The sequence below is a fragment of the Mustela nigripes genome, chromosome 2 (assembly GCF_022355385.1).
Source record: "Mustela nigripes isolate SB6536 chromosome 2, MUSNIG.SB6536, whole genome shotgun sequence".
Classification (NCBI taxonomy): domain Eukaryota; kingdom Metazoa; phylum Chordata; class Mammalia; order Carnivora; family Mustelidae; genus Mustela; species Mustela nigripes.
Genome location: NC_081558.1, coordinates 57,091,152 through 57,104,952, shown reverse-complemented (window position 1 = coordinate 57,104,952; position 13,801 = coordinate 57,091,152). Strand labels below are relative to the sequence as shown.

The 13,801-nt window shown below is 48.4% G+C and overlaps 1 protein-coding gene across 1 annotated transcript in view; it reads left to right on the top strand.

The window, feature by feature from the left end:
* The first annotated feature begins 3,410 nt into the window (after positions 1-3,410).
* RAB43 (RAB43, member RAS oncogene family) overlaps positions 3,411-13,801 on the top strand; it is a 35,177-nt gene continuing 24,786 nt past the window's right edge. The window contains exon 1 of the mRNA XM_059390430.1: positions 3,411-3,772. Coding sequence (XP_059246413.1) covers positions 3,569-3,772 — 204 coding nt within the window. The 5' untranslated portion in view covers positions 3,411-3,568. The remainder of the gene's footprint in view (positions 3,773-13,801) is intronic.

The following is a 13,801-nucleotide window of genomic DNA, read 5'->3' as shown; positions in this document are numbered from 1 at the left end:
AAAGATAAGAAAAGAAAGGAGGAAGAAGGGTGCCTGGGTGGCTCAGTTGGTTAAGCGACTGACTGCCTTCTGCTCAGGTCAAAATGCCAGGTTTCTGGGATCAAGTCCCACATCAGGCTCCAAGGAAGGGCAAGAAAGATGGCATTGGAGTTCTGATCCACAGACTGTTGGGGTGACCACGGGCGCTTTGGCTTATCAACTGGGATGGTGTGCTCCCATGTAGCAACAGTACAAAGACAGTTAAAAGTCAGCCTACCCACCACTAGCTTTAAGAATGTTAAATTGTGGGGCCCCTGGGTGGCTCAGTTGTTGAGCATCTGCCCTCTGCTCAGGTCATGATCCCAGAGTCCTGGGATTGAGTCCTGCATCAGGAAGCCTGCTTCTCCCTCTCCCACTCCTCCTGCTTGTGTTCCCTCTCTCACTGTGTCTCTCTGTCAAATAAATAAATAAAATCTTTAAAAAAGGAATTTAAAATTTGAAAAAAGATTTTATTTATTTGAAAGAGAGAGAGAGCACAAGCAGGAGGAGTGGCAGGCAGAGGCAGAGGGAAAAGCAGTCTCCTTGATGAGCAGGAAGCCAGACCTGGGGCTCAATCTCAGAACCCTGGGATCACAACCTGACCCAAAGGCAGCTGGTTAACCATCAGAGCCACCCAGGTGCCCAAGTGCCCCAAGAATGTTAAATTCTTGGCACATTTAAAAAATTTGGGATATGCATTGTTTCAAAACTGGGGCATTAAGTGAGATATAAACATTTTTGGATTTGAATCACTCTGTTTCAAATGAGCATAATTTGATTTCAGATAAAATGCCATTGTGCTACGTAGAAACTTACCACCAAAAGAGGTAATGCAGATATTTTTTAATAGCTTTATTGAGGTATAATTTACTCACCATCAATTTTACCCATTGTAAGTGTACAATTTAAGAATTTTAATACATTTCCTGTGTCATGCAGCCCTTATGACAGTCTAGTTTTGTTTTATTTTTTTTTTAAGATTTTATTTATTTATTTGAGGGAGAGAGAGAGGGCATGCTTGTAGGAGGTGGGGGGTAGTGCTAAGGGGCAGAGGGAGAAGCAGAGTCCTCTACTGAGCAGGGAGCCCAATGCAAGGCTTGATCCCAGGGCCCTGAGATAATGACCTGAGCCAAAGGCAGACACTTAACCAATGGAACCACCCAAGTGCCCCAACAGTCTAGGTTTAGAACATTTCCATCACCCACAAAGACAAGTGGTAGCTGGACTTTCTGGCAAGATCCATAGCCAGCCCAATGGGCCTTCACCCTACCCTAAACCAATTCCAGGCAAGGCAAACGTAAAGGCCAGTTCAGTTATTCAGCCACATGTCCACCCCACCCTGTGAATGTCTATTCTCTTTGTTCCTTTCCCCATGCTTCCAGTAGCTGAGTCTTGGCTCATCTCAGCCCCCGGGCTCACCTTTTCCTTTCTTCTTTCCACCAGTGGCTGTGAGGAGCCACTCTGGGCTGGAACAGAAGTTATTTTCTGGGGTTCTGAGCTTTGACATGCCCCAGAGCCAACCCCAGCCTGTGGAAGTCTTCCACCCCATGTCCTTCTGTCTCCTACTACTTCAGAATGGGAAGCTATTTCCTGCCCCTTCAGTCTGATATAATAAAGCTGGGCTCCCCGAATTGTTTTTCCATAGCACTTTGGGGGTTTCTGTCTAACACTGTTGGGCACTTCCCATGGGAGAAGAGCTTCCATGGTTCCAGAACAGATTGCTGCTCCATCTTCTCCATGGGTCTGTCTTTGCCTCCTAATCCAGTCTCTTCCCCACTTAGCCAGTAAGGTAGGTCGGGGATCCTCAGGGTACTACTACTGGTCCTGGTGGACTTGCCCTCCGTGGTCTCCTTAAGCTATGGGAAAGCCCTCTTCCCTTTTCTGCTGGGGAGGGTATGGATTTTTGCTCGCTTTGTTCACTGATGTGTTGTTCCAAGGGTCTATAGTAGGCATTAATAACAATTTATTGAACCAAGTAGACCTGGAGTCTGAAGAGGGCAGGAGTGTCCTCAATGCCCTCCCTGCTGGGTAGTTGGGAAGCCCTTTTTGGGGATAGGTTCCATTTGGATCTATTTTAAGCTTAGCTCCGTTCCATTTCTCCAAGGATTCTCTCTTTTTTTTTTAAGATACTATGACATTTTATTTTATTATTTTTTAAAAGATTGTATTTATTTATTTGACAGAGAGCACAAGTAGAGAGGCAAGCAGAGAGAGAGATAGGGAAGCAAGCTCCCTGCTGAGCAGAGAGCCCGACAGGGGACTTGATCCCAGGACCCTGAGATCATGACCTGAGCCAAAGGCAGCGGCTTAACCCACTGAGCCACCCAGGTGCCCTCTTCAAGGACTCTTGGTTTATGGATTATCTTGGCAAAAGCTTGTCTGACCTTCCACAGAATTCCCCACAAACTTCCCATGCTCCTCTGCTCAGCCCAAGCACTGGTGCTGTTTGGCTGGGTCAGTTCCCCCAAATGCACCCATAACCCCAACTGAACCAGCCCACCCTGAGCCATTAGGACAGCTGCTTCAACAACCCCTAGGCCTTTGGGGGTTGTGATCTCCCAACTCCTCCTTCCCGCCTTGCCATCCACCAAATGGGCTCTCTAGTTCCCTTCTCTCGAGAGTCCTGAAGGGGGCGTCACCTTGAGCGGGCAGCCTTCGGGTCCCTTTCCCAACCAGGATTCTGGTCTTCACCCCAGTTTTGTAGCCGGCTTAATTTCTGGCCTCACTGAAGCCTTCTCGTTCCTTCGCCTTTCCCGTCTGTGTCGGAGACACAGACATCCTCTGTTGCAGGGATTCTGCCACCGCTTGTCCCCTTACCAGTGATCCATTCTAGAGGAGGCCGTTCCTGGTTCAAGGTTTGGGTTAATGGGCCCCCAGGCCTGCAGCCCCAGGGACTCCACCGTACCCTCGAGGCGGGTCCTGATTGCTCCAGTGAGGCAGCCTAGCCCGCGGCGGTGGGGGGCGTGGCGAGTGCTGGCAGTGCCTTGGGCGGAGTTGGATTGTGGGCGGGTTTAGGGGAGGAGCTGAGAAGCTGACTGTCCGCGGGCCGAGGGCAGCGAGTCGGGCTGGGGGCGGGGCCTAGAGCGACGCTGGGGGCGGAGCCCGGCCAGGGCGGTGCTGGGGGGCCGGGGGCGGGGTCTAACTGGGGGTGTGGCTGAGGGCGGAGTCTGTCCCGCGAAGGGCTGAGGTTGGAGCGGGGGATGGGGCGGGCGCGATGCGCTCAGGGTAGAGTGGGGCCGGGGCGGGGCTGAGGCAGAGCGCGAGGACCGGACTGGCCCGGAAGGAGCAGAGGGCCGGCCGCGAGCTTTGCGGAGGCGGGACTAGGCGAGTCCCTGGCTGAGGCTAGGCCCGCGGGGCTCCGGGCTGGCCGGGGGCGGGGCGGGGGGCCGGCCGGGGCGGGTCCGGGGCGGGTCCGGGCCGGGACCGGCAGACGGCGGCGCCCCTTCTTCAGGTGTTGCGGTGGTTCCACGTCGCCAAGCGGTCCGCGGCTTCCGTGAGCCCAGGCTTCCCTCAGCGTCCGGAGCGCCGGCCCTTCGGCTCCCGCGCGGCCATGGCGGGGCCGGGCCCGGGCCCGGGGGACCCGGACGAGCAGTACGATTTCCTGTTCAAGCTGGTGCTGGTGGGCGACGCGAGCGTGGGCAAGACGTGCGTGGTGCAGCGCTTCAAGACCGGCGCTTTCTCGGAGCGCCAGGGCAGCACCATCGGCGTCGACTTCACCATGAAGACGCTGGAGATCCAGGGCAAGCGGGTCAAGGTGGGAGGCCCAGCCTGGGGTCGCCGGGCGGGGGTGGCCTGGCCCTCTCTGACTGCCGCGCAGCCCGTTCTCCGACGGGCACCGGGGGTTGACCGGGGCCCCTAGAAAGCGCTCCCTTAGCGGAGGCGGCACCAGGCCGCTGCGAGCGCCCCGGATTGTCCTCAGGTTTCTGGCAAATCCCTTTCGATTCCCCCTTTCCCTTCCTCCTGTCGGAGCAGGCCTGGGCCTTGGGGTCTGGGTCGGGTTCAGTCCTCAGAACGCCGGCCTTGGGGTGTTTGTGTGTGTGTGTGTTTGGGGGATGCTGCGGGGGAGGAGGCCCTGCCCTCCGGAGCTCACACCCTGGGGGCGCTTTTGCTCCAAAATAACTTAGCCAGTGGAAGGCAGCAGAGCGGCTCGAGGTGCGGGGGACAGAAGGCCGCCAGGCTGGCCTGACCCTCCCCCCCTCGATTGAAGCCCCCAGCTCGGCCCTGGTGGGGGGAACCCGGCCTGAGAACTACACCGCCCCAAGCCTAGGAAGGATCGGGAAGTAGTTGTTTCTAGGACCCGAGGGCCAAAACTTTTTGTCAGAATTTCCGGCCTGGCCACGCCTCCCTGCAGTCTCTTTGTGGACCTGGTGGTGGAACTTTACTCGACGAGGGCCAGCCCTGGGTCCCCTCCCCCAGCTGGAGTTTGATAGAAACTGAAAAGTTCACTGATACCGGAAGGTGGGGGAGAGGACCCAACTTTGGCAATGACTCTGAAGAGAAACAGCAGGATGTAGTTGCCACAATGTCCTGGCAGTGGTTTGATAAATAATATTTGTGATTAATGAATCAGTTTCTTAACCTGGCTACCAGCCCTCCCTCATAGAGTGAGGAGACCGTGGCTGGGGCAAAGCATCGTTTTTGCTCAGTAACTTAACTGAGCTCTGCAGAAATCGTTTCCATTCTCTCACGATTTTCAGTTCACATGATCTCCATGACAGTCCTTAAGAGCACTGGGCAGGGGCAGCACAGGACAAGGGTTATCTCCTGTTATCTCTGTGTTTTCTAGAAGTTGAGCCAAGGTATGGGGGAGTCCCTTGAGACCTGATGCTCTGGGGCTTTGCGTCCCTGGGCTGCTGTAGCCCCGCTCATGTTTGCCTTCCAGGGTACTTAGCTCTTTGTTTCTGCAAAATTGGTATAATTTCTGGGTGTTGCCTACCCCCTCTTCCTCCGTGGAGAAATAGTAAGCCAACAAACTTTACATGATTTGATGTGCCAGCGGAAGCAGAATCTCTTTGCCTGAAGGCTTTTGTTTTGTTTTGTCTTAAAGAATCTTTTGGGTTTCTGTGTTTTTGGTTGCCTTACATTGGAGAGAAAAAAAAAAAAAAAAAGCAAGGTGGGGCCGGCAGCTTTGAGTCATTATTTGGGAACACCCCTTTGGAACAGGTGGTGAGGGAAGGGCTGTAGGATGGGTGGAGTGTGTCTGTGGATGAGTTTGTGCCCTGCGATGATGCCAGCAGCCACAGGGAAAGTGGAGTGCCCAAAATATAGGCATAAAGAGCAGTGGTGTTCCTGCGCGCTGCCGGCCTTCTCCTGCCCCCGAGTGTTTGTGGTGGCTGGGTGCTGACGGTGGTCAAGGAGGGGGCGGGGTGTTCCTGTTTACCTGGCGAGATAACAGCCTGTGCCCCAGTGGAGCCCAGGGTGTACTGTGTACCCGAGCACAGGTTATGCAACGCAGGGCAGGGAGTTGGCGATTTCTGTTCCCTATGGTTACCTCCACGTTGTTCTTAGGAAGCAGCCTGGTGGGATAGGGACTGGGATCTGGTCGGGGTAGAAGGGTGATAATGGCTGCCCCTCTTGGAGGCTGCTGTGTGCCAGCTGATGTACAGATTGTTCTTATTAACCCTATCCTGGCATAGGACAGGCTGGCCCCAGGGCACCCAGCTCGTAACTGACACAAGTGGGCATTTTTCTTCCAGTGTTTCTGACATTGAGGTCTTTCCCCTACACCAGCCTGCTTCTTAGAATCTGATTGTTTGGAGTGGGAAAGTCTTTGGCAAGTATCTACCTCCTCAGTTTGCAAGTCAGAGAAACCTGAGGCTAGGTACTAAAGAGGCTTGGGATTGAAACTGAGGAGCGGTGGCGTGGGGGTGGAGGTAGCCCTTCAATCAGCCATTTGGGGGCTCTTCTGACTCAGCAGGAGCAAGTCATTTTTGCTCTCCAAGTCTGTTTCTCCATCCATAAAATACCTCGGAGGTGTCTTTGTATTTTGTTTTTTTTTTTTTAAACATCAGGTTTGTTCAAGTTAAATTTATGCTCCTTAAGCTTCACCCATTTTAGGTGTACAGTTCTGTGAATTCTGATGAAACGTATAGAGTCCCATAATCACCAGCATAGTCACAGTATACAATACTTCCAGCAACCCAGAAAGTTCCCCTGTGTCCCTCCCATTGTGTCAGTGTCCTCCCTTCACCCTAGCCCCTGGCAACCACCGATCTGTTTTCTGTCCCTATAGTTTCAGCAATGTCACTTTAACTGGAACCTTTGATGAGCCAGATTTTATTGTTATTGTTCCTGCACTTCAGGGATTTAAAACCTTTCCAGGGGCTGTCAGGGGCCCAGCTAGGATCCAGCATGATTCCCCATGCCTCCTCTCCCTGTAATGCCAGATTTTGTTAGAGCTTGAAGAACCCAGAGGTAGATCACCTGGTGTTTTTGCAGCTCCTCTGAGCTCCAGTGCTTGGGAGCTGCCGCAGGGGTAAAGGGGAAAGGCCAAGAGGCCACAAGTTCAGAAGGGCCTTAATTAGCTTCTCACCCAGCCCAAGCAAAACCACTTTTATCCAGTTCTACATTGAGGTTCCACTTGTTTTTATTTGACTGAAAAGTTCTGCTGCTACAAAATAAGAAAGTTTGCAACATCACAGATCTAATTAAACCTCTTTATTTCTGTAATTACTTCCTGTTGCAACTAGAATGGCATCCAGACTCCTCACCTGAAGCTGTGGGCCCCCTGTCTGCCTTGGCTGTCTTATCTCCTTCCCTCTGCCCTCACTTGCTGCTCTCTAGCCTCACTAGCCCTTTCTGTCCTTCAGACATGCCTGCTTTGGGCTCTTTGTATCTGTCCCCCTGCCTGTCATATTATGTCCCTACATCCCCCTCCTGCTTCTTCATTTGGCTCCCACTGCAAATGTGGACCCTCTCTCCACATTACAGGGTGAGTTCAGGGGGTAAATTCATAGCTCATCAGACTGGAAATGACCCCATGTGTTGATCTCCTCCTGTACAGGGTCTGTCCACTCCTTGAAAGTGCGGGGATCTAGTCTGCTCTGTGGGCCTGTGAGGCCCCGCACCCGCAGCAGTGTTAGACACACGGTGCACAGTACATGTCTGTGAATTGATTTTTATTAATAGAGGGGAAGCTGAGGCCAAAATAAAGGAAGTGACCAGCATATCTAAGGTCACACCCAAATCAGGTGCAAAATCAGAACTTGAACCCAGGGTCTGCCTGGGTTCTAAGCCCAGTGCTCATTTTTACACTTGATCACCTGTCTAAGTCCCTCTGAGTTCAAAGTGATGACCCCAAGAGCCTGGAAGTTAATGAATCTAGTAAAAATGCAGTTGCAGCCACTGTACTTTGAGAAGCAACGTGGACTTGGGCATTTGATAGATTTTTCAGTAATAAAGGTTGAAACTCTAGCAAGTTTCAGGATGTTTGCTCCCAAAACATCTAGCCAGCTCTGAACAGCTCACCTAGCCTGCTGTGCTGGGTTCCTGTGCCATACCCCATGTGGATTCCCACAGCTCTAGCTATGCAGGTTGAACTTTAAGAGCGAATGCGGGGGTGGGCTGCATCTTTCAAACTGTGGGGTCTCTGAAAGAGAGCGTTGGCTTAGGATTTGGAAGGTCCGAGTCTTATTTCCAGTCTCACCACAACTGTGGCCCAATTCTTTCCTTCTTTTTTTAAAATTGTGTTATGTTAGAAATCCTTTTTTTAAAAAATTTATTTATATGCATGTTTCTTTTTTTTAAATTGTTTAATAAACATAATATATTTTTATCCGCTGGGGTACAGGTCTGTGAATCGCCAGGTTTACACACTTCACAGCACTCACCATAGCACATACCCTCTCCAGTGTCCATAACCCCACCCTCCTTCTCCCAGCCCCCCTCCCCCCAGCAACCCTCAGTTTGTTTTGTGAGATTAAGAGTCACTTATGGTTTGTCTCTCTCCCAATCCCATCTTGTTTCATTGATTCTTCTCCTACTCTATGTTAGAAATTCTTTTTCCCTTCTTAGTTCTTAGACCCCACAGCTTCCTCATTTGGGAGTTGGGACTAATGATCTTTGCTCTGCTTGCTTCTTAGGGTTGTTGGAAAACTATGGACATGCTTAAACTAGTATAAAAATTCACTTTATAGGGCGCCTGGGTGGCTCAGTGGGTTAAGCCGCTGCCTTCGGCTCAGGTCATGATCTCAGGGTCCTGGGATTGAGCCCCTCATCGGACTCTCTGCTCAGCAGGGAGCCTGCTTCCTCCTCTTTCTCTCTGCCTGCCTCTCTGCCTACTTGTGATCTTTCTCTGTCAAATAAATAAATAAAATCTTAAAAAAAATTCACTTTATATATTTCTGAATAGATAATCCAAATACATGGTCCAGAATTTCAAAATTTCAAAAGTGTAAAAGGGCATACAGTAAAAACAAAAACAAACAACAGCTCCCTTCCACCTTCATCCCCTAACTCCACACTGCCTTCTAAGAAGAGGAAATCAGTGTTACTGGTTTCTTGTCTATCCTGAAAGTGCTAATGCTAATAAAACCAAGGAATTACAAAGGAGGACTTAAATTATTGTGGTCGTTGTTAACCTTTTTCCTCCTTAGATCAGACATGATTTCTTAACTCACCCTTCCCCCATCCTTGGCTCCACCCCTGCTCCCTGCCACCCCCAATCTCACTGTCCCCCAGGAAATCTCAGCTGGTTCTAAATCCTTAAAACATTCTGACCACTCCTCTACTCTCTCTTATCTGGGACAACACAAAGGCCTGTTATGTAAACTCATTTTACAGATCACTGGGGACACAGGCCTCAAGTCCACACACAGAGGTTAGCCTTGTCGAATTGTACCCCCTTTATTCGACTCTCTGTCAGGTTCACTTTCCCCTTGTTGGGGATGTTGCCAGATCTCTCACAGAGGTAAAGTGTATGGCCTTGGGCCTTGGCACTGAAGCTTCTCTAGGCCCTACAAATCACCTTTGTTTTTGTAGTGGCTTCCAAAGGAGGGGGCGGCCAAGGAAATAGGAACTGCCTTGTTTTTAAAGTTTGCTTCTTTGGTCCTTCCAATCAGGGGTCTGATTTTGCTATTTGGATCAGGTGCCTTCCTTATATGGATGTTATTGATTTGACTTTTTCAGTTTTTTGTTTTTTAATTTTTAGAAAAGATTTTATTTATTTACTTGACAGAGATCACAAGTAGGCAGAGAGGCAGGCAGAGAGAGAGGGGGGGGAAGCACGTTTCCTGCTGAGCAGAAAACCGGATGCAAGACTCTATTCCAGGACCCTGGGATCATGACCCGAGCCGAAGGCAGAGGCTTAACCCACTGAGCCATCCAGGCGCCCTGACTTTTTCAGTTTTGATCAGAAATAGCAAAAGGAGGGCGCCTGGGTGGCTCAGTGGGTTAAGCCTCTGCCTTTAAAGGGCTCAGGTCATGATCTCAGGGTCCTGGGATCAAGCCCCGCAGCATCATCATCGGACTCTCTGCTCAGCAGGGAGCCTGCTTCCCCTTCTCTCTCTGCCTGCCTCTCTGCCTACTTGTGATCTCTCTATCAAATAAATAAAATCTTTCAAAAAAAAAAAAAAAGAAATAGCAAAAGGACTGCTAGATAAGAAAGAAGTTCTGGGTCATACTGGTTGTCTGAAATCTGCTCTTGAGGCCAATGACAGCTATCCTGTTGCCAAATAAACCTTGCCTCCTGAGCTTTCTGACAGCCCTGACATAGCACATGTCATGGAAAGACAGTGGAAGGAGGGTCAGTGTTAGACCCATGAGGCACCACCTTAAAATCTTGACTTCGCATGTAGTGCTCCAGGCACATGACATCACCACTCCTGATCTGCTTCTCTTGGAGCCCTCTTAGCTTCAGCGACCTGGCCCATTGCAGATCATCAGTAAATGGGGACTGATGTTGGTATGGAAATTACCTGGAAGAGAGCATGGCATGGGGAGTCCAGAAGCTCGGCTTCTCAGTTTGGGTGCCCAGCTGACCTGTACAAGTCATTTCAGTGATCTGTTTCTCGGTCAGTGAGCTGCAGAGAGAATCCCTATCTCACCTACTCACACAGGGTTTTCTCACTGTCACCCTGTGAGAAGGATCCTCATCTTACAGAGCAGGACATGGAGGCCTGTGTTCCAGATCACCCACTGGTAGTACGTGCATAAACACCACACATACACGTACGGAAATGTGGGGGATGAGTTTAATATCTGGGCCATTGTATATCACTTGCATTTTATGTTTTTTGGTGTTTTGATACAATACTGTATCAGCATCCTAATGCCCAGTGCTTGTTAAACAAACAAATCCTTATTAATTCAGATGCATTGGGTGAATTGGTGCATATGGCTATTGTGAACAAAAGAAAAAGCCCATCTTCTAGAACGGCTTACAAAATGCTGTTCTGTTGAACATGGAGCCGCAGAACCCAAGCCACTGCTGTTAGAGAGAGGATCTCTCCAAGCTGCTGTGATAAATTGATAAGCAAGGACCGTTTCTCATTAATAGCTTCTATGTCTATACTGTGATGTATGTGGACTCCTCTGATCTGACTTGTACTCCTCTGCCTTGTGAGCCTCCCTTTCTTCGACTGGAAAAACAGGAACTTAGTCCTCCATGAGGTGTGTAAACATCGTGAGTTCTTCGAGGTTTTCGCACCTGTTCGTCCATGTTTGAGGTGACATCGTCCCAGATTTGGAGTGTGACTAAGATGTAATGAGACTGATGTGTTCCTGGGTGCTCCCCACTTTCAGGATAGTCTCCTTGAGAAATTGTGCACGGATTTCCCAGGTGTTTGATCAGCTGTGGTGATACTTTTTTTTTTTTAAGATTTTATTTATTTATTTGACAGAGAGAAAGAGAGATCACAAATAGGCAGAGAGGCAGGCAGAGAGAGAGGGGGAAGCAGGCTCCTTCCTGAGCAGAGTGCCAGATGTGGGCCTCGATCCCAGGACCTTGAGACCATGACCTGAGCTGAAGACAGAGGCTTAACCCACTGAGTCACCCAGGCATCCTGTGATGATCCTTATTTACATTCTTCAGAGCCTGCAGCTCTTCCTCCTGGCAGGTCCTTCAGGGGTGTATTGGAAAACATTCCATAGTGGTATCGTTCTTTGTTCCAAAGGGAGGTCTAACCAGAAAGTCAGAATCCTGGTTCACGTCAGGCCAGGGGGCTTGTCCAAGGGCCCTGACAGCAATTGCAATGTGTGTTGGGCAGTGACAGGTCACTAGAGTGTGTCCTCTCTTGAGGTGACTGTTTTTGAAGGAGACGCTGTTCATCTTGATGCGAGAGGTCTGAAAGGTTGACTTGCAGCTCACAGCTTATGGTTAGTGGGTTAGGTTAGCTCATGCTGATGGTGTTGGACCATTTCATCACTGAAGGATCCCATCCCTCTCTGAAAAAAAGAAATTCTTCCAATTTGAAGCCAGGAAATCCCCACTCCTGCCATTTTGATGCCTGAGAAGGGTAAAAATTAGGTATTTTGAAAATGAAAAATATCTTGGGGCACCTGATTGACTCAGTTGGGTTAGCATCCAACTCTTGATTTTGGCTCAGGTCATGATTTTGGGGTTGTGAGATCAAGCCCCGTGTCAGGCTCCATGCTCACCACAGAGTCTGCTTGGAATTCTCCTTATCTTTTTGCTCCTCCCCCAACTTGTGTTACGCTCTCTCTCTTAAAGAAATAAATTTCCAAAAAAAAAAAATCTAAAAAAAAAAAATTCAAAATGTTCTGTTTACATTTTCTAATGAAAAACTTTGTGGGTTTTTTTTTTTTTTTCTTTTAACTTGTTTTTTATTTTTGGGTTTTAACTCTCATGAGTACACAAATAGTGAAAGATTTTGTGATGAAAAAATAGATCTTAGCTGTCAGAAGAAAGTTTAGTTCACTAGCTATGAATTGTTAATATCTGCCATGTTTACATTATAGATAATTACATAGAAAAAGATCAGTTTTATAAAATATGGGAAAATTCTTTGAAATACATAGAGAAAAATCTATTTTATTATTGAAATTACAAGGTTAATACCTCAGTGTAGACTCTAACTCTAGTGTTTTCTTGGGGTTATTCTCCCCAGAATAAGCCTTTGGTAAGTGTTGGCCGAATGAACTAGCAAGTAGTGAAAGAGAGACACAGGGAGAGAGAGGAAGGGAGGGAGAGAAAAGAGAGCCTTCTAAGCAAGAAACGGTATCAGTGAACCTCTGCTTGAAGGGTTGGGTTCACGCAGGAGCTGAAGGGCTTCCAGCCAGCAAGGAGAGAGAAGTGTCAGGTGAAAATGGGAGACGTTATAGGAACTCGGGGGTTTGGTTTTATTCAGTTTGGTTTTACGACTTTTGAGAAACAGGATCACCATAGCTCAAGTTGGTGGGGAAATTTTTGTAGACTGGTTTGTTAAAAAGCTTAATCTCTTAAAATTTAACTGGCAAAGTTTTGCCAATTTGAGGCAAAATGGTCAAGATTGGTGTTTTCAAGCCTAGCATGAAAAACTCATTAAGTATTAAAAGGACTCCAAGTTACAGAATTCTAGCTGGATTCTTTTTACCACTCAGGGATTCCCCTGCCTCTGAGCAGTGATAATGGATAGAAGTTAAGTTGTGTATTAAGATGTTTGGGGGCAGTTTGCTCTGTGTGTATACATGTGTACACACATCAATAGATTGTTGTTTTGCTTTACATGAGTTGGCCTTATTTGACTAACTTTTAAAATTTTTTTTAATTTTTTAATTAACATATAATGTATTATTAGCCCCAGGGGTACAGTTCTGTGAATCACCAGGTTTGCACACTTCACAGCACTCACCATAGCACATACACTCCCCAGTGTCCATAACCTAACCACCCTCTCTGTACCCCCTCCCCCCGGCAACCCTCAATTTGTTTTGTGAGATTAAGAGTCTCTTATGGTTTTGAGTATCTTTTTTTAGAAAGATTTTTAAAATTTATTTTAGCGAGAGTGTGAGTTGGGGGAAGGGACGGAAGGAGAAGAGAATCCCAAGCAGATGCTGCGCTGAGTGCAGAAGCCGACATGGGGCTCAATCCCACAACCCCAAGGTCATGACCTGAGCCAGAATTAAGAGTCAGATGCTCAATTGACTGAGCCGCCCAGGTGCCCCCTACTTGACTGTTTTGTCTAAAGTAGCACTCTACCAAGTTCCTTAAAAAAAAAAAAATCTATTGAGATATAATCCATATGCCGTAGAACTCAGTTCAGTGTGGTGTTGTATACTAACAGAGTTGTATAACCATCACCACAATCATTTTTCAGATATTTTCCTGCCTCCCCAGAGCCCCTGGCAACTACTGGTTTACTTTGTCTCTATAAAGTTGCCTGTTCTAGACGTTCCATATAAATAGAATCCTACAATATTGCGGGTTTTCCTGCATCTGGGTTCTTTCACCAAGCATAATGTTTTTGAAGTCTGAGTTATCTCCCTTACTTGCCTTGCTCTGTGTTTTTCTTCCTAGCACTTACTCCCAACCCTTGTCTTGCTCACTTGTTTGTTCCCATGCCGGTGAGGGAGTGTGAGCTCTGCTGTGTCCCAGCACTCAAGAGGGAGTGTGAGCTCTGCTGTGTCCCAGCACTCAACATCGCACCCTCTCTGTTGTTGCTGAATTAACTAATGAACATTTCTGCCCTCATTGTTCAGTGACTGAATTTTTCCACATCACAAAGTACTCTTGGCTTCTGTTAGATCTCTCCCCCCATGCCACCCTCTTAGTAATTTGGAAATTCATCCCATATATTCAAATTTATATTTTCCTACCTGGGGTCTAGAATTAGTGTTTATTTCTTTG